This window comes from Culex pipiens, chromosome 2 (assembly GCF_016801865.2).
Source record: "Culex pipiens pallens isolate TS chromosome 2, TS_CPP_V2, whole genome shotgun sequence".
Lineage (NCBI taxonomy): Eukaryota > Metazoa > Arthropoda > Insecta > Diptera > Culicidae > Culex > Culex pipiens.
This window is the reverse complement of record NC_068938.1, coordinates 52241498-52261859: the sequence shown is the minus strand read 5'-3', so window position 1 is coordinate 52261859 and position 20362 is coordinate 52241498. Positions and strand designations below refer to the sequence as shown.

Sequence of the window (20362 nt, the reverse complement as noted above, 5' to 3'; positions counted from 1 at the left end):
CGTATCGTCCAATCAGCTTGCTGTCGTGTCTACGCAAGTTGCTGGAGAAGATGATCCTCGACCGCCTCGAACCATGGATGGAACGAGAGCACTTGCTGTCAGACACGCAGTATGGCTTCCGGAGAGGCAAGGGAACAAGCGACTGTCTAGCCTTGCTGGCCACAGGGATCGACATAGCCCGTGGTAAAAAACAGCAAATGGCTTCTGTTTTCCTAGACATCAAGGGTGCATTTGATTCAGTCTCCATCGAGGTGTTGGGAGTAAAGCTTCGGCGGAGCGGTCTCAATCCGACGATGTGCAACTTCCTCATCAACCTGTTGTCAGAAAAACACATGCACTTTGTGCAAGGTGATCTGGCAATCACCCGGATAAGTTACATGGGTTTGGCACAAGGCTCACGCCTTAGTCCATCCATGTATAACTTCTACGTCAGCGATATCGATGATTGCTTGACCGGAGACTGCACCCTTATACAGTACGCAGATGACGCAGTGGTTTCAATCGCTGCCAAGAAGGAAGCCGATCTGCTAGAACCCTTGCAAGATACCCTGAACAACTTGGCCCATTGGGCAGTTGAAAAGGGTATTGAATTCTCTCCGGAGAAGACGGAACTGGTCGTTTTTACGGGGAAGCATGAACCGCCGCAGCTCAATCTTTCTCTCTCGGGAAAGACTATCGAGCAGTCGGACCACTTCATGTACATGGGTACCATCTTCGATCAAAAGGGAACATGGGGGAAGCACATCAACTACCTGAAGCAAAAGTGCCTGCAAAGAACTAATTTTCTGCGCAGCGTCTCTGGGAACCGGTGGGGTGCTCATCCTTCTGACCTGCTTCGACTGTACAAGACAACGATACTCTCGGTGCTGGAATATGGCAGTTTCTGCTTCCAATCAGCTGCGAAATCACGCTTGTTGGTTCTCCAGCGGATACAGTACCGAAGTCTTCGCATTGTCTTGGGATGCATGCACTCAACTCACAACATGACCCTCGAGGTCTTGGCGGGAGTATTGCCTCTGCGAACTCGTTACTACGAACTGTCTTATCGGTTCCTGATCCGGTGTGATTACAGGAATAAACTGGTAATTGACAACTTGGAAACGTTGCTGAACCTTCACGTTGAGTCTCGGCGCATGCTTCTATATTATGACTTTATGTCATCGTGGGAGTGGAGCCCGAGCACAACGGTACAGCGCACGCCTCCGTTAACCAGCAGCACCCTGATTGGCTTCGACACGTCCATGAAAGCCGATACTCGCGGTATCCCAAACCATCTTCTGCGGGGGGTTGTACCGTCGATCTTCGCATCAAAGTACAACCATGTTCCTCCAAACAACAGATTCTTCACCGATGGCTCCAAGCTCGACGGCTGTACGGGCTTCGGTGTTTATCATGAATCTTATCAGCTGTTCTTTAAGCTGAAGGACCCGAGTTCGGTTTACGTCGCAGAGTTAGCCGCGGTTTACTGCGCACTGCGAATCATCGAGACCATGCCACCTGACCACTACTTCATCTTCACCGATAGCTTTAGCTCTGTTGAGGCTATCCGGTCTCTGAAGCCGACCAGGGAGTCTACGTTTTTCCTCACGGAAATACGTAAGACTTTAAACAACCTGGCGGCTCAGTCCTTCAGCATCACGGTGGTATGGGTCCGCGCTCATTGCTCGATTCCGGGTAATGAGAAAGCGGACTTGCTCGCCAAGAAGGGTGCTGAGAGTGGAGACATTTATGAAAGGCCAATTAGCCTACAAGAATGCTACGGTTTTCCGAGGCAGCGTGCGCTTCTGGATTGGCAAAATCAATGGGACGACGACACCAAAGGACGTTGGATGTATTCCATACGACCTAAGGTGCAAAGAAAAGCCTGGTTCAAGGGAATGGACTTGACGCGTGGATTCATCAGAACGATGTCCCGCCTTATGTCGAACCATTACTCGTCCAAGGCTCATCTGTACCGTATCAACATGAGTGATACGAACCTTTGTGACTGTGGGCAGGGTTATCAGGACATCGACCATCTCGTATGGGCGTGTCCAGATCACCATGTTCACAGAATTAAGTTGAAAGATACCCTCAGGGCCCGAGGAAGACCACCAGAAATCCCGATGCGAGACGCGCTCTCTCAACTAGACCTTGATGTTCTCTATCCTATCTATCAGTTCCTCTCAGATTCCAAAATATCTATTTAGTTTTCTTCCAGTTAGTTTCCCTTCAGTTAGTTTTCCTTCTGTTAGTATAACTCGCCTTCGCACAAAGCCGTCGTTTCTGGTTGCACCGGAAGCAAAGCAAGAACGCCCCAGCAGCTGGACACCGAGTTGCGGCTGAGGACAAAACGCAAAGGCCAGCAGAGCCAACCAAGACCCCTACACAATCCCCCTTCCCTTCCCACGCCTTGTCTTTAACATCAATCCCTTCCCTACTAACCCCGAGTAGGCCGCGGGTAATCGGCTTCCCTCCCACTAACATTTACACACAAGATCCTCTGTAATTATTAAGTCAAATGTAATTACAAAAGCCGACTCGGTCCTAACCAGGTCCCAGTACCGAAAAGGACCTAATAAAAATAACTTTATGAAAAAAAAAAAAAAAAAAACGATTTGGTCTCCCTCGACTGGCCAGGCACTGCACACTGCCACCAGGACTCCGAGGACGATAATGCCACAAGCGAACTTCATTTTGTTTTTCTTTGAAATACTTTGTCTAAGGTGCTTCCTTCAAAGGACGAATCTTGTTTTGAACTGTGATGATCGGTGAGGTGCGACCACCTCTTATATACGAGTAGGTCTGTCCTGAGGAGTTCGTAAACTTACAACGTTTCTGAATCATAACCTAAACGCAAAAAAGTCAGAGTCACAGAGAAAAGGAATGACGTTGTTGGCCGATTATGGAAAATTAGTAGTGTCAATTTAGTGCAATAAAATTTGAAAAATAAATTTAATATTCAAATTTTATGTGAAGGTCGAAGCTGGGGGAATCCCCAGATAGTGGAGTTGCAAATGATTATAAAGGAAACAAAATAAGTTTAGAAAAACATAGTGCATGAATAATATCTTGTTTAGTTATTTGAACAAATGTAATTTATTCTGTTGAAAAAATAATTTCAAGTCATCCTAATAAAACTTTAAAAAAAATTGGTCATTATATATTTTATAAATCCAAATATATATTTAAGAGGTCTTCTCATATCAATTTTATTTTTCTCTAATCAACTAAATCCAAAAATAAACAAAAACTAGACAAAATTAAATATTTTACTTACTCAAACTTTTAAAAATAATTAAATAAATTAAGTATTAAGAACTGTAAAATAGTCATTTCTGATTACTATTTTATAAATTTATTGCTAAAATTTGCGATATTGAGCAATGTATTTGGAGCCCTTCATTTTATTATATAATTATATTTTTAACAAAAAATCAAATCCCAGAATGGTTTATAAGCGTTTAAAAAAAAGTACCATGAAATTAAACAAGAATCAATTGTATAAGTTGTTGTTTAAAATTTTTACTTCATTGAATAATGATAAATAATGTTTTTTTATTGCACTTCTTAAACAAAACAATTTTAAATGAAACAACCATAAATTCAAAAGATATTGAAATTAAAAACAGTTTTTTCAGTAAAGTGTTCAATAAAATATTTATTTAAAAAAATAAAGACCTTTTAATGAATCAATGTGAACGTTTTGTAATGCTTTTTTTACATTTTTACATAAAACTAATTTAATCAAAATTTCAATCAATAGTATATAATAAGCCCCTCTTTGAATAATTTACGGGCTTTATCGGTAGTTTTCGGTGAAATTAAACTCACAAATTAGAAGAAAGAAATGAAACTGATAGGTGGATAGATGACTAGTGTCTTAGAAGAAGATTGAAAAGGACGGAGAATTAAACAATGCAAGGTGATTGAAACAATTTGGGTAAATTAACAATCAGTCCCAATACTGAGCAAAGCCTCTTTGAATAACGCCACTGGCGGCCAAAATAGCATAATACGCCGGGAAACACCCAATGATGCTGCTGATTACGTGAGAAGGGGAGGCTGTTGTTTTTGAATCGCAGCCAAATGATTGAGAACTCTGACTTAATGAACCAAATCACCACGTGGTGATGCTCGATGGAGGATACTACGAAGTTGATGGAGACACGAGCTGTTGGTAAACAAACAGGTGTGACTCACCGGTTTCAGATTCTGGTTTTGTTTGGAAGCCGGTAAACAAATTTGGATCAGTCATGACGTAGAACAGACTGGAAATACGAAACTTGAGATTACTCAAAAGCTGATACATTTTTGATCTTTATTCAAATTTAGTTGGTGCTTAAAAAACATTTGATCTTAATTTTAATAGTTATTTATTTGTGTTTTTATTTCTTGCTAACTAAGTAATTTTTCATTAGATTCTGATTTAAAGAGTTTAATATTACAATGTATCTTAGTCAAGTCAATTTAACAATTTATTTTAAAATTGTAACTTTTACACATCCATTTGCCTGTGTCACGTAATATGCACACTTTTAACACACTCAATTAGGCAGGTAATGAAAAGTGTAATGACACCCACGAAAATGGACAGTATAAAACTAACATCCCGAAAAAACATGTTCCCAACAGTAGTTCATCTCAAACTTACATCCGCAAAACATAATGGCAATAAATCACCACTTCTCAACGGTCCAAGTGCTTATCTTGTGCCTCATCACCATGTCCCCACCGGGTAGGTGCCTTCCCCCGCCGTCCGGACTGGATCCGCAGCTGCGGGAGAAAGTTTTGCGAATCGTGGACCAAGCCTTGGCCAGCTCGGAACTACGAGACGATCCCCAGGTGCGAACCCTCCGGCATCGGGTGGCCCAGTTTAGCAGAGCTGGTGGCAAAAGTGGACGGTTTGTGGATTTCGGAAACATTTTGCAGCTGCTGGGCGTTGGCTTCGAGATGGGGGGTTCCAATCGGCCGGCCATCAGCATGAACTCCCCGTTGGGCCGGGTTGGATGTGGATTTGTGGACGCGACCCGGAGACCTTCGCCGTCGCTGGACGAGGTGGATGATTTGAGGGGAGAAGTGTGAAAGGTGAATCGTGAAATTGAACGTTTATATTTATTTATTGAGCAAGTTAATTGTAATAAAAAATTGTCCACGTGCGACTTAAGTAAAACGTAGTAATTTTATGTCATTGAAGCAATTAGTGGGAGCAGTGCTTTTGAGTGCCAAGAATAAAAAAGAATTACTTTTGTTGAATTAAAAATTAGAATATTTATCACAAATGCTTAGTTTTGCATAATGAATGAAAACGTAGTGGTTTCTTAGGTTGAATGTATATTTCAAAATGTTCATGTTTTGCCATTTTAAGACATAAAAATGTCCAAAATACTATGCAAAAAGAATCCCATGAACATTAAAATAATACGATCAGTTGAACTTAAGGGATCATAAAGTATTTTTTAATCAATTGATAGTAAAAATAGCACCGTAATCAGAGGTGACATTGGGTCAAACAAATTTCAGCATTTTTGTATGACCCAATCTCAGATCCAATGTCACCCTTGATTACGGTAGAATGATTAATTTAACATACGTAAGGGTTTTTGTAGTTGATAAGTTATCTCACGAAACATATTTTGAATAAATTTTAATTGTTTTTGTTTCTTTAAAAACAAAGAAATGAGATCTGTATAAAATTTACCGATTTCGGGAAATTCAAATTTGATTTTTATTTGGCTTCGACAATTTGTATATTTTGAATGGATTTTCTGATCAATTCAGTGTCTTTGGAAAAGCGGTAGGTGTTTTTGCCGATTTTTTTTATTATTTTTTTTTTCATAAGAATTCAATTTTCGAAATTCGGCATTTTTTTATCATTGAATTTGTTTATGTTTCAGGCGACAAAAAACAAAAGAAGTTTTACCAAAGAACAAAACAAACAAAAAATTACAAATGTGTTTCAAAAACAAAACATTTCCTTCAATCTTTTCAACTGGGATGATAGCTGTCAAAAATTATTTTCCCTTTCACTTTTATGATTATTATTTTTTGTTGATCATAATGAGTAAATCTGGTTGAAAATTTGATTTTTGACCAGTTTTTATAGTGAAGCACGTCGTTGTTATTATGATTCAATAATTAAATTTTGAAATTTTCGAATCTTAATCTTATCAATAGGGGAAAGGAATGTGGTTCTTTCGCAATTATATAATTCGTGTTTAACAATAAATATCAAGCGTATTTTTTTATTAGCATTAGTTTTTATCGAGTTATCCGCGATGATGTCCATGACCGTGACCATGGCCATATCCACCGTGGCCGTATCCTCCGTGACCATACCCTCCGTGCCCGTGTCCATGGCCTCCGTAATATCCTCCGTGTCCGTGTCCTCGGTGGCCTCGGTATCCTCCGTAACCTCCATATCCACCTCCGAATCCTCCGAATCCAAACTGTCTCTTGACTCGATCAACCGATTCCTGCTGCTGTTGAGCCGATGCGACATCTTCCAGCTGAACTACTTCAACGACTTGGTCTCCCTCGACTGGCCAGGCACTGCACACTGCCACCAGGACTCCGAGGACGATAATGCCACAAGCGAACTTCATTTTTTCTTCTTTGAACTACTTTGTCTAAGGTGCTTCCTTCAAAGGACGAATCTTGTTTTGAACTGTGATGATCGGTGAGGTGCGACCACCTCTTATATACGAGTAGGTCTGTCCTGAGGAGTTCGTAAACTTACAACGTTTCTGAATCATACCTAAACACAAAAAAGTCAGAGTCATAGAGAAAAGGAATGATGTTGTTGTTGTTTGAAGATTAGTAGTGTCGATTTCGTGCAATAAAGTATCAAAAATAAATTTAATATTCAAATTTTATGTGAAGGTCAAAGATGGGGAATCCCAATCAAGTAGAGTTTAAAAGGGAAAACAAGTTTTAAAAAACTTTGTGAATCAAAATTCATTGAACAACATATTGTTGAAAAAAAAAACATCATTTAGAAATGAATGCTGGTTGAAAATTTGTAATGAAGACTGACATTCCAAAACGGCGTAATATTGAGTGTTGGTTGCTTCTTAACTTTTCCATAAAAATATTTTCAGAAATGGTTCAGATTCGCATGGGCACCATTATTAAACGGTACATTTTTTCAAAATTTCTTTACTGTACTTTTTGATTTTAAATTGGATACAGACCAGACACGATTATTCGAAGCCTCGATTATCCGAAGTTTCGATTATCCGAAGGATTATATGGGAGTTCGGATAATCGAATCATGACAAAAAAAATCGTGTTTTTCATTTTCTTACTTTTAACATAAAATTCGAGTTTTGCAACCTCATTTTAGTATTTGAATATTCGATGGCCTCTTAAATAAAAAAATGCATTTTTTCAACATTTCGGCTCCACCATTTTGACCGCCATCTTGGATTTAAAAATTCTAAATAATTTTACAGTAGTTTATGTGTCATACTTAAGGCTACCAACTGTACGTATTTTTTCCTTACGGATTTTCGACCCTCTCCGCGGATTTTTAACAGGCCGTAATTTTTGGACGGAATTTTTCGCATAATACAAATTTGTACGGAATTTGAACAACTTTTTAAAAATTTCATTGCTTTTTTTATTGGGCCAAAGCTTTTGCTAATTAGACATTTTTATTTAACTGTCTGTTTGATTTAAAAGGGATAACTTGCATAATTTCCCGGGTTTTCCTCAGTTCAAACTTGATTGTCAATAATTGTTCATTTCAAATTCATCATCAAATCAAAGATCCAAAGGCTTTCTGAAGCTTGTGAAAACCTTGTGTTGTGCTTGTATTCATAGGACCTTTCCAATAAAAACTCTAGAAATGTTTTCGTGAAAACACTGACAACGATATTAATCGTAAAAGCAAACTTGACATATCGTAAACTTTTAAACGTTTAACAAAAATATTGTCAATTCCGAAATTCCAAATTTATCTAAATAATTCGTTGACAGTTTTTGTTATACCATGGTGTCATATCAGTAAAGTATACTGACTTTTGCTTAGCAAGAGTTGGTAGCCTTAGTCATACTTATAAGCTTACACAGCTAAAAAAGTAATAATCTAGCTGCGTGTAAAAGGCCTGGGTGTAAAATAAATATTGCATTATTTTATGCAATTTTATGTGATTTTACACTCTGAAATATGTAGTCCATCAGTATGGGAAACCTACTTGATTGAAATGTCAAGCTCATATATGCGGCCGAGTGGGCTAAGGCGCCAGTCCTTACTGTTGGTGCTGGGTTTGAATCCCGTCGGGTGCAACTTTTTTTTTGTGTTTGCAAAAAATGTACATGCAGTGTGTAATATTAAGTGTTTATTTTGACGAAGGTGATGTGCATGCTTTTGCATGCGATTTTACCATCGGATTTTTTGCTGTGTGTAGCAATGTTTGTGTATTAGGACATGAATTGTTTTCGTTATCCAGAGAGAACAATTCGCAACTTTTATTCAATGTTTTTTATTACCACAATATATAACCTAAAACGGGATAATACATTGTAAACCTCAGTTCTCACCGTGAGCTCTCATTACGACAATTCTTCCTTCACCCATCATGGTGTCTATTATGATGATGATGGTGACCATCCTCCTCCCTCACCACCAAGCACGGCTCGTTCCGACGATCGTTTGGACGACGCCGTCGGTCATCGTAACCATAATCCCTGCCACCACCTCCCTCACGTCTCCTCTGATCCCAACCCTCGCCGCCGCTGCGAGCCCCGCCGTTCCCTGCACCAAAGACACCCTTCAGAACGCCCCGGACTTCAATGTTCTTCTCCGATTTGGTAGGCGACCCTTCGGATCTATCCTCGCTGAACACCTCGAAGCTACCGGACTCATCGCCGACGTCACCATCTTGCGGGGATTTTTCGCGGGACAACGTGCGTTCCTGGTTGACACTTTTGCACTTGACTCGGTGTGCTAATTGAAGGATTATACAAACTAGTAGCAGGAAAAGTACCGCAACTTTGGTACTGACGATCGTCATAGCTGGAGATGACTCTCGGACCTTTTGGGAAAAGAAGGGGATTTTGGAACTGTTCCATGAAATTTTACGTTTATATAGTGCCAAAGTTTTAATTGCACCTCTGGGAAGCCAAAGCGTTAAATTACAATTTTATCAGCGGCATCTAGACTCTGATTATATTATCATTATTCATTCTAAGCCAATTCCTAGCGAAGTAATGTATTTTAACTCCAAACCATCATTGAAATCCGTAAGAAAAGTCAATTTCACAACCAAAACACTGCTAGGTGTACCATTCAGTTCCGAAACGCAATTTTAAGCAGTCATAAGCGTTGTTTACGCTTCGTGAGCAGCAACTTGAACTCGCGAAACAAGGGAATTCCCACGCTTTGTCTGCGTTGATTTTGGCGGGTGGGTACATTTTTTTGGGAATCATCGTCGGAAGCTGACTGAAGTTGATTTATGGCGCGAGTTTGGGACAAGATAAGATGCGATTCTGGATTGTGAGTTGCAGTTTCTTTTTGGCTCAGAAATATTTATTTTTTGATGTTCTTAGTTTTATTTTGCTTTTAAAACCTGATGTTAAAATTTTAATAAGATTATTTTTTTTTGTTTCAATTCCTGCTAGCAATCTACGGTTAACTTAATTACTATTAAATATAAGTAATTATAGAAGATACTTAAAAAGGCGGACTGTAGGTTTCGTTTCCGTTCGTTTTGGTTTCACTGTTCTCAAGCAGGAAGGAACGGATTCGAGATTTTGAACTACGTGACCTATCTCAATGCTGGGCTTATGATGATTAACTTAGGACTGACTAAATGAGATTTAAAAATCATAAAATAATAAGTTAGTATTTGACACACAAATGTACTAAAATTCCGTTATCCAAAATTAAAAAAAAACACGAAAATAGTTCCTTTTTTCTTTTTCCAATCGGTGATTTTCAAAATTTAAACTTATTTTGCAAAACTTTTGAGAGATACCTGCATATTCATTTCCTATCAAGCTATTTACTTGATGTCAGTTGAATATGTTTTATTTGAGCGTAAAAGTGCTGATAGTCAACATTAGGTGCCCATTGGGCTTTTATCTAGCAAACTTGATAAAACCTTTGGCATTTCTATTTTTTTTTTGGGAAATATTGTATCACTGTAAATTTTAGTCGAATTTTCAAACCCCAATTAGATAAATATAGATAATAATTTTAGCTTTTGGAAAATATGATCTGAACTGGTCAACTGGTAAAAAACAAAAACATTTAAATATTTTCAACCAAATTTCTTAATTACATATTTTCAAAATGTGAAGAAATATTTTTGATTGAAAATAGCAAGTAACGCTTCAAGTGATTGGAATTTGTAAATTTTAATTAGAGCGTTCAATTTCCCGGGGTTACAAAATTCCCGGGAAACGGGATTTTTTTAGCAAATCCTGAGAATTCCCGGTAAATTTTAAATTCTGGAGCAACATTTGAAGAGAGCGCATAAGCATTTTGACAGCTGCTACAATTTTGCAATTTCTTAGACAATAGGCAACTATTTTACAATACCAAATATGTTAAACGGTAGCTGGGGAGGCCAGCTATTGTTTCCCACTTTGAATTTTGAGAAAAAGTTCCTTGAAGCTTGAGAAATAGCAAAATAGTTCAAACTGTCAAAATGCTTATCCGCCCTTTTCTCGTGTTGCTCCAGAATTTATCAAAAATATGTGTGATCCTGCTTCTGATTAATATAGTTCAACAAAACTGTATAGAATTGTTACTTTAATGGTCAAAATGAGTGTGAGGATCAATTTATGGCTTGACTGCTTGTAAAAAATCATGCAATATTACGAAAAAAATTAAATTTTCTTATTTTGTATGCTGTCTTTCAAATTGTACTCCAAAAATGATCATTCGTATTTTTTGTCGAGAAGTCTTTTTTTATCACATAAAGTTGAATTGAAAAAAATCAAGCAGAAATTATGGTTTTCATGTCAATTAACTTTTTCCGGAACATGTCTTATGGTAGCTTATAAATAAATAGATAATTATTTAATTTACCTTAAAAATCTAACTTCTCGTGTTTTGTTACTTGAAACACTATTTCATAAAATCACAACTCAAAGTTTTCAAATATTTGAAGCGATGCATATGGTGCCCTTTGATATGATACGAAGTTGTTTTTAATGATTTTCTATGATTTCATGTACAGTATGGTTTTTGTTACAAGGTATTCAGCCTAATAAATGACTTAGGTTCAAAGAATTTTCATAGTGCAAAAAGTGGTTTAAACTAAACCCTCTTACGATGCTGTAGCTCTTCTGCCATTTAAATTTTTAACTTCAAACTGTAATTTCTCGAATTTTATGTTTGAACATTTTTTTCTAGCACAACCCTCTTAGAAAACTTGAATGATATCAATTAAATTTTCATCCAATTTGGTCACGGAAAACAAAAATGTTAAAAAATCATCATCTCAATCTTCATCTTGGCCTGAACTGCCCATGTTCGCATAAATGTCCCATATGCAAAAACAGCAAGCTGAGAAAAACGTATTTGAAGTTTGTCCCATACATAAGGCTACGTGTTAAGTTTTCGCGAAAAAACTGGATTTCCTCCTGATTTCTAGAACAAAGTACTGGATGTTATAGGCTCTTTTGAAAGAGCACACAATTTTGAACCAAACTGCATCAATAACTTGAAATCGATGAAAATGCATATGGGACATTTATGCGATCAGGGGCAGTGAAGGGATCACAACAATTTTCGTTAAAAAAAAGTTACCAATAAAAAGTTTATTTTCATTCCATAACCAGCGTATTTTTTGTTGCCCTACAAATAAGCAAGATTTCTTTCTAATGCTATAAATATAAATATTATCTGAAATAAACCTTGGCATGAAATTTACAGACAAGGCGATTAGTTCAATATGAACAGTAGATTGTAATAAATAAAATCAAATTAGGTCCTCTCATTATTTTTTTTTGTTAATTTCCAAAACATTGGTGACAAAAAGTTAGGAAAAAGTATACTTCCGCATGGATTTCGGGAATTACCGGGAAATTTACAAATTTCCCGAGAAACGGGAAATATTTTTTTTTCGGAAAATCCCGAGAGTTCCAAGGATTGTTTACCGGGACGGGAAATTGGACGCTCTATTGCCAATAGAAACTCATTTTTAATCCCCTCTTTTCTTTTATGCAATAGATGCCTTGTAGGGCGTCATCCATATAGTTCGTAACGCTAAAATCAGCCAATATTCTAAAAACCTGTACTTTGAGAATGGGTTTTTTAATCGATCAGCATTTGCGTAGTTTTAGGTTATGAATAAAACATTAAAGAAAAAAAAATATACACAAAAACAACACAATTTTCAATTGACTTTTTACTAACAGTTGAATTCCCTAAAATAAGTTTTTTTATGTTCGTTTATATTTATATTTGATATTAATATTTATATAGATTTATAAAAAATAAATAAATTGTTGTCAAAGAAAATTCCAAAATTGACTTTTAGATGCAATATTAAATTTGCATTTTTGATAAAATGCTCCATTTACAAGTTATAGGTATTTTAAGGACAAATTGTTTGAAAAGTATAGAGTTATTTTGCAATTTAAAAATACTATATGTTGGAAAAAACACCCCTGTAGTTAACATCTTCGAAATGTTGAGGAAATTTCCTAAATTTGTTCGAAGCAACTTGCGAAATTTAAGAGATTTGCTAAGTGATGCAAAATAATTGTTCACAAATCAAATTCAATCAAATTAAAACACAAGTAAGCCGAATCTAAATTTCAGAGAGAATTGCTGTATTTCACAACATTAAGAAATCAATTGCCTTTTTTAAGGTTTTTCAAAAAGTTTTCGTGTGATAAATGTCAAGAATTCACAGTACCAGTTGTTTTTAAATATTGCCATCGGCTCTTCATCGATATCGAAGGCACTATCGAAAAAGAGAAGAATCAGTGAATTTACAATAACTTTTCTGAAGTCCAGCTATTGGTGAGAAACATGACCACGTCTAGCAAACAAGAACAAACGATTACTTTATAAATATCATTCAAAAATTCATTTTCCAAAATAAAGTGGCTTGGAAAGTTATAAAAAAAAGTTATAAGGAACTGGAAATATCATCAAAGGTAATTTTTTTGGAGCAAATAAAAAAAAAAAACACTGTGACATTGAGGTATGAAAGGTTTAATCAAGAGAGGATTTCGAGATAAAGAGCGCACCGACCGCAATAGAGGGACTGAAGAAACCATCGAAATAAGTAAGTAGTTAATAAGTAATAAATATTGAATAAAAATAATCAAATAAATTAGCACCGATCTTCCACTTCCTCATCGGAAGATCCAATTCCATTCAAGTCGATACAAATCAGTCTCGTAAAATTTGCATAGTCTGGCCTCGAAAGCGCCGAAACCAGAAACCTGCCAAATTTCATCTATATGATCCACTATTTCATCTTATTCCGGTCCACCGGCTCTTCGGTAGAGTAAATCTGACGACAAAAGCAACGTCGGCCACCACCACCACACCCCTCATCTGAACAGAAAAAAAAACTTTAGCAAGAGAGTTTATTCACTCCCGCCGTGAGCAACGGATCTTTTTTTGTTCGCTTGATGTTTACACCTTGATGACATTGAGATTTTGAGCTTGACAGAACCGGTACTCCTCCTCGAGGGGTGATAGTGATGATGGTGCCTCCATTTTCAATTTTGTATCAAAAGTTCCAAGAAGTGATTCCACTTTGAGGAAGTCTTCTCTTTGTGGTATCAAATTGAACCTTATCGTGGAGGGGGATCACGTTTGAGCAGGTAATTCACGTGAAATCCCTCCAAAATCTAGCGACTATGACTAAGCGACGGAGACCCTATGCCGAAAAGACTTCAACGGATGGGGGTAAACAACGAACCTGCCTTGCGGCTGCGGCCTGTCTGGGGAAGTAAAACTGGCGCGTTAAATCGCTGATGAACTGCCAACAATCAACGAGACGAACGTCTGCCATTTGCGAGAGGTGGATGATATGGCTGGGGCCAGTGGGGTAAAACGAATATTTCAGTTGTTAGTTTGTTGGTTTAGTTGGTAATGAATAGAGAAGAGCGATTTTATAACATTTTGTTTGTTTAGGAAGATTTCTTCCATCTCACCCCATTACTGTTGATCTTTTTCACAGTAGGAGGTGTGTCATTTAATGGGAAGTGTTAGACAAATTGCTGTTTTTTGTGCCAATTTGGCTCGAGTTGGGAGAAAACTTGCTAAAATACCCCAGGTTCAATTCCTTTTTTCCTTATTTGGAACGGAAATCTTTTTTCGAACACAAAAAGATCTCAAAAACAACTTAAGAGTAAACCTGTCGCTTTTCGAATTAATTTTCTCTATTTTGGGAAGATCATTCAAAAGTCATCTTTTGTGCCGTTTCCAAACCTGTTGGCAGCTGTTTACACAAAGATGATGTTGGGGAAAAACGCCAATTTAACGAATCGTCATAAAACTAGTTTCTACTGGAAAGCACTAAACCAGCCAAATCTTCCGCAAACTTTAATGACTGCGTTAGAAAAACAACACCGGGCTGTTTTTGTCCAGCAATTTCGATGCTTTCAGCAATCCTTTGATAGGAGGGCTAATTATGTGGCACGCCATAGAGGAAGCAATCAACTGAAGGTAAAAAGGGTTATTCCTGTAAAGGGCACTTTAAGCCAACGTTAAATTGATTGACCGAGAATCTGCAAGGTTAACTCGTAAGAAATGGAGCGAAAGAGACTCCATTCTCAACGTTCTACAACCTCGAGAACCGGGAACTAGAACTGGTCAGTTGTGGATTCCATAGTACGGAGTACTCACGTGAGTTCAAAACAAGTTTTTCTTGAAGTGCCGGGTTCGGTACTGAAGAACCACAAAAACAAATTAATAAAATTATATAATAAACATGTCCATTTCTGGCTGGACTTAGTCATAGTTCAGTGCTCCGGTTGGATCTCGTTCAAGGATTCGAACTATGTGGAAGAGTGGTAACGTGAGATTGGTCTCCAAAAGGTGGTGTTTTGTTTTACGCCGGTAGAGACAACTTTTTTTTTGGGTAAAAAGTTATGAACCGGTCGGTGCAACGAACATTGTCAGGGCTATCTGCAGGAAATGTATCGAATACCGCTCTGGAGGCCTACCGGGGGTCGGTTGCGTGAGCAAGTTCTTTTGGGGTATTACCAAATGTCACAAACACGCAAGACCATGGTCGTGATGATTTAAAGACTAATTTGAGCGAGCACACAGTGCAAATAAAAAAAATTAGCATTCATGGTTTTGGAGACAAGCATGGACAGATTCAGCATTGAGAAAAGTTAGACTAATTAGTTTTCTTATTTCCATGTTAGAAGTTAGGAATTAAAGAAATACGAAACAATTTATTTTTGGTTCATTATTGGATTATCATAAATCCCGTACAAACCTTCGGATAATTAAACCTCGGATTATCAAATCTTAGAATAATCGAGGCTTCGGATAATCGAATCTGGACTGTATTCCAAGAAACAATTACAGAAAACATATTTTTTAGGAGCTTAGTAATTCTCAGCGAAATCAGCCGATATCGACCATTTTTATTTTTTTATTTGGCTCAAATTTTGTGGGGGCCTTCCATATGACCAAAGAAGCTATTTTGTGTCATTGATTCACACATACAAGTCTCCATACAATTTTGGCAGCTGTCCATACAAAAATGGTTCGTAAATACCGTAAACCGGGGTGACTTTGATAGGATTTCAGTTTGTTTTTGGAATATTTTCCAACAGGAAAGGTTTTTTCCAAGATTTTTATTTCTAAAACATGTACTGGGGTACGCCACACCAAGTCCATGCACTATTTTGGAAAAAAAATTTTTCAATAGGTTTATAAAAATAGTTACGTTAAAAATTCTAAACTTCCGGGGTGACTTTGATAGTCATAGTTTTTCTTATTAAAATCATATTTGAGATGTTCAAACTTTATTTGTACGTTAAATGTACCATCACTAAAGTAGCTGATATAGTTTTAAGAAAAAAAATCCATGTTTATATTTAGTTAACTAAGTTTATAAGCTTTTCAACAAAATACATATAAATTTTAGGTAAAATTTAGGTAAAAAGTCGGAATTTTGCCAGAAATTTGTTAAATCTAGGTTTGTTTATAAAACTATCGATTTAAATTGCATTTCATACTGAATTCGAAGCACGAATCACAAGTTTTTACATTTTACACGAAATTTGTTCAACTGAAATTGCCTATAAATTTGGAGATTTTTTTTATTTGTGTTTCAAAAACACATATTATTTATTATTTACAAACTTATTTAACCTTCTCCTAATGGAAAATTGTCCAATGAATCTGAAAATGCATTCCGTTTAACGATTTAAAATCATGTTCATTGAGAAAATCATGACACTTTGAGAAGTTTAAAATAATGACTTTCATCAACATTTTCTTAACTATAGTTAACTAACTTTTTAAACTTTCCAAAATTTTATGAAAAGTTCTTTTTGAGGTACTTTGAACACTTCTCTACCACGGTCAGTATGATTCTAAACCATTCCGTACGTATTTAAATTGTACTCTTCATTTTGCGGAAAAATCGCAAACCTATCAAAGTCACCCCGTTTTACGGTATTCGAAAATCTTTTAGAATTAATTTTCTGATCAATTTGGTGTTTTGAGCAAAGTTGTAGGTATTGTTGAGGACTTTTCAGAAAACATATGTACACGGAACACAAAAATTGCCGGTTTTTGATAAACTTTTTTTTTGACAAAAACTCAATTTCCTAAAATCCGTGTTTTTTGATTTTAGAGATTTTTTTAAATGGTGAAAAAATTTGACCTTATTTTTTGTAAAACTGAATTTTCAATCGAAAATTACTGTACAGATTTTTTGATACAGGGTCCCGTTTTCAAGATATAGTTCTGCAAAATATTTGAAGTTTTTCGATTTTTAAAAACAGTGACCATGAGTGAAAACTAATAACTAAAAATATTTTATTTAAGGTTCAGAAAAATTGAAAATTCGACTTTCGCTGAGATACAGCGGCTTAAAGAAAAAGAAACAGGAAAATTAATGTTTTTAAGTCTCACCTAAACAACCTTCCATTTTCAAAATTTTCCGATCTTTTCGAAAGCAATTATTTTGATTTTTTTAATCAAGACTAACATTTCAAAAGGGTGTAGTATAGAATGTTTGGCCCACGACACAAAATAGCTTTTTTGGTCATAGGGAAGGCCCGACAGAGTTCGAGCCAAATCATAAAATAAAAATAAAATCCAATGCCGGTTTTGATAGGTAATTGCTCTGCTTGGAAGATAATTTCTAACAAATCTCGAGATGAAATGGGTATTGAAACTTTATAACTCCAGTTTTGGGTGTTACATTTGAATTAAAGTCGAATAAGACCACATCTATCATTCTGGCTGGAATTTAACTCATTCATGTTCCAGTTTGGTTTTTTATGCTTTTTGAATTTATGCTTTTTGAATTTCAAATTGCAAGCAACATCGAACTTTGATCGTGTTTTAGGAAAATTTAAATAAAATCCCGTGTCAGTGTGACTTGTCTACACAATTCTTGGTGAAATACCTACTGAATGGTTTCGTTGTTTTTTGTGCAATATTATGGTATTTTTTGAAAACTTTTGAAATACATAAAAGTAATTTTAAAAAGATGAGAAAATTTATTTGTATAAAAAATATTCTTGAGCATAACTCATGCATTTGTTGTAAAAAGTCTATTAAACATTAATCAATATGGCTTGTAACAATCTTCCTTCATCGAATTCTATGAAAATTTTAAGTTTAGTAGAGCTTTTGAATGGCTTTTATCAATCGAAAACATCTTCGATTATGAGCTGCCCAGAAATGATTAGATGGCCCCAATGTCATATTCCAGCATCATACTTTGTTCTAAGAACGGACAAATTTGTCACAAAGTTCTAAAAAATGTAGAAATGAGGATTACATTCATTAAATTTTAAGTCAGCCAGTGAATTTTTAAGTACATATTGAAAAAATTCGCCTAATCTAACCAAATCACAAGATTCCGACTCTTAGTCATAAAACGTCAAACAAATGCATTACATAGCACAGAGGTCATTAACTTCATTGTATAACTTTATTACCTTCGATGTCACATATCACTTGTCCTCAGCAGATGAATGGTCCATTCATTTTTGGTCCGGTCCCTTGACTTCAATTCGCCGGACCGGCCAATTCGGACCACATATACCTCTTCTAACACTTGGTTGTCAATTGTCTCCCGTGTGTCATGTGTACTTTGCAAGTGGTAATATGCAAAACCAAGTGCGATGGTCCAGGGTGTAGTAACTTTTTTTCGGGAGGGGACAACAATTACATTGTTTCATAAAAATGCTCAAACTTGAACTTGGTAGGTAAGTTAGGACCGTGTCTACGGACCTATATAAAGTCCCATGAAATTGTTTGAAAAGTCAGTAGTTCAGTTGAACAGTTTGAGAACAAGTGTTTTGAGTGGCTAAAATCGACGAAATTTAAACCAAAAATGAAGTTTGCAACGCTGGTAACCTTGCTAGTTCTAGGAACTGCCTGCTGCTTTGCTTCAGACGAAGAAGATGTTTCCGGACCAAAAAGGACGGAGGCGGCCGAGGAGCGATTTTTGGATTTGAGTCGAAAATCTAGACAGTTGCTTGGTTAGAATTATGAGTGTGACTTGTAGGGACTTTTCTAATATGATTTGCTTTATTCCAGGATCTGGTATCGGCGGATACTATCCGTACAGCAACGGATTTGGACAAGGACTTGGAGGTTATCCGTATTCCTACAGTAACGGATTATCCGGATATTCTTCCGTCGGTGGATATCCCTATGCTACTGGAGGGTATGGTAGCGGGTTGTACGGCAACACTGGAATTTACTCCAACGGGTTGTATGGCAATGTTGGGCTAGGTGGCTACTCCGGCGGATTCAACCCTTTGGCAGGAGGATACAACACTGGCCTATACAATGGATTCCAGCAGCAGCAGCAGCAACAGCTGTACAACGACCCTTATAACCCAATTGGAAGCCGGGGATTTTTTCCTGGATCACCTTTCTATAGAAGACCCTTTTGAGTTATCGAGAGTGATTGATGATGATGAAGATGGCAGCGAACCCAGAACTTTAAAAGGCTATATAATAAATCCGATATTATGAAATAAGTTTTTTTTTGTTTGATATTCTTGGCGGAACAATATTCTAATGTTACCAAATATGTGTGCAGTTAACTAGTCTGAACGACGTGAAAAAATGTTGTTAAAGGATAGTGATTGAAAGCTCAGTTTTTCGCTTATATTATTAAATCAATGTGAATTCACAATCCAGAGGTTGCTGGTTTCAATCTCGAAGTAAGTGCCAAAAATTCCAAGTTCAAAATTGATGTACACATTTTAAAGCTCTGAATTTGTATTAAATTAAATCATAAAAAATAAAACAAAGACAGAACAAACTGTTCCTATTTGCTCCAGTTTGTGGACTTCTTGATTTAAATTTTCATATGAAAAAATCCATTTACGAAATATTTGGATTCTGGGCAAACCTTGTTATTAAATTTTCATTCGAATTTTTAATAATTCAACTATTTTTTTCATTTGTAAAAAAAATACAAAAAAATCTAATAAGTAATATCAAGGGATACTCCAGTTTGATGTATAAAAACAATTCAACAAAGTCTTTAAAAAATCATGTTATCTTTATTATTTATGAAATGATTTCTCTTGAAAGAAATCTTGTCATAATTAGTATAATTTATGGTCAAATTTACAATGTCTGTGATTTCGGCTCTTAGAACCATCAGACGCCATCGTAAATTAATTAACGATTTCCTCAGGCTAAAACCGAAATTACCAGAAATAGATCCCAGAAAGAGAAGACGACCATCCCCTTTGTGAGTTTTGTGCGTGGACGCACGGTCACCGGAATGGTGACCTCGGGAAACCCCCTGAAAACTTGTTTGCCGGCTCGCTGACAGAGCCATGGCGCAATAATAGTTTGTCGTTCCCATTCTTGTTCTTTTCGGATGTCTGTGACTCGGCCCTCCCTTTTCCCAAGCCGCCAGCTCATCTTGCGATTTGGACTTATTTTGCTGTATGCTCAGTAAATAAGCTTCTCACCGGTTTCGTTACTAAAGATTGTAAACAATTCAACACGCCGTGATACCTGTTTAGGGTGGTTCAGTTTTCTTGTTTCTTGTTTCTTGTTTCTTGTTTCTTGTTTCTTGTTTCTTGTTTCTTGTTTCTTGTTTCTTGTTTCTTGTTTCTTGTTTCTTGTTTCTTGTTTCTTGTTTCTTGTTTCTTGTTTCTTGTTTCTTGTTTCTTGTTTCTTGTTTCTTGTTTCTTGTTTCTTGTTTCTTGTTTCTTGTTTCTTGTTTCTTGTTTC

General features: G+C 36.5%; 2 protein-coding genes across 2 annotated transcripts; one reads left to right on the top strand and one right to left on the bottom strand.

Annotated features, from left to right (window-relative positions):
• Positions 1 to 8445: 8445 nt before the first annotated feature.
• Positions 8446 to 14114, bottom strand: LOC120419853 (uncharacterized). The gene is made up of 2 exons (XM_039582690.2): positions 14110 to 14114; positions 8446 to 9096 (listed from the first exon to the last, which is right to left on the bottom strand). Exons 1-2 carry the CDS (start codon positions 14112 to 14114, stop codon positions 8553 to 8555), a joined length of 549 nt encoding a protein of 182 aa, XP_039438624.2. The 3' UTR covers positions 8446 to 8552.
• Positions 14115 to 18465: 4351 nt separating this feature from the next.
• LOC120419830 (uncharacterized) lies at positions 18466 to 19141 on the top strand. The gene is made up of 2 exons (XM_039582663.2): positions 18466 to 18639; positions 18698 to 19141. Exons 1-2 carry the CDS (start codon positions 18492 to 18494, stop codon positions 19057 to 19059), a joined length of 510 nt encoding a protein of 169 aa, XP_039438597.1. The 5' UTR covers positions 18466 to 18491; the 3' UTR covers positions 19060 to 19141.
• Positions 19142 to 20362: the final 1221 nt, after the last annotated feature.

Coding starts and splice junctions, on each gene's coding strand:
- LOC120419830 (XM_039582663.2), top strand. CDS start 18,492: ATGAAGTTTGCAACGCTGGTAACCTTGCTAGTTCTAGGAACTGCCTGC. Junction 18,640..18,697: donor AAAATCTAGACAGTTGCTTG/GTTAGAATTATG, acceptor GCTTTATTCCAG/GATCTGGTATCGGCGGATAC.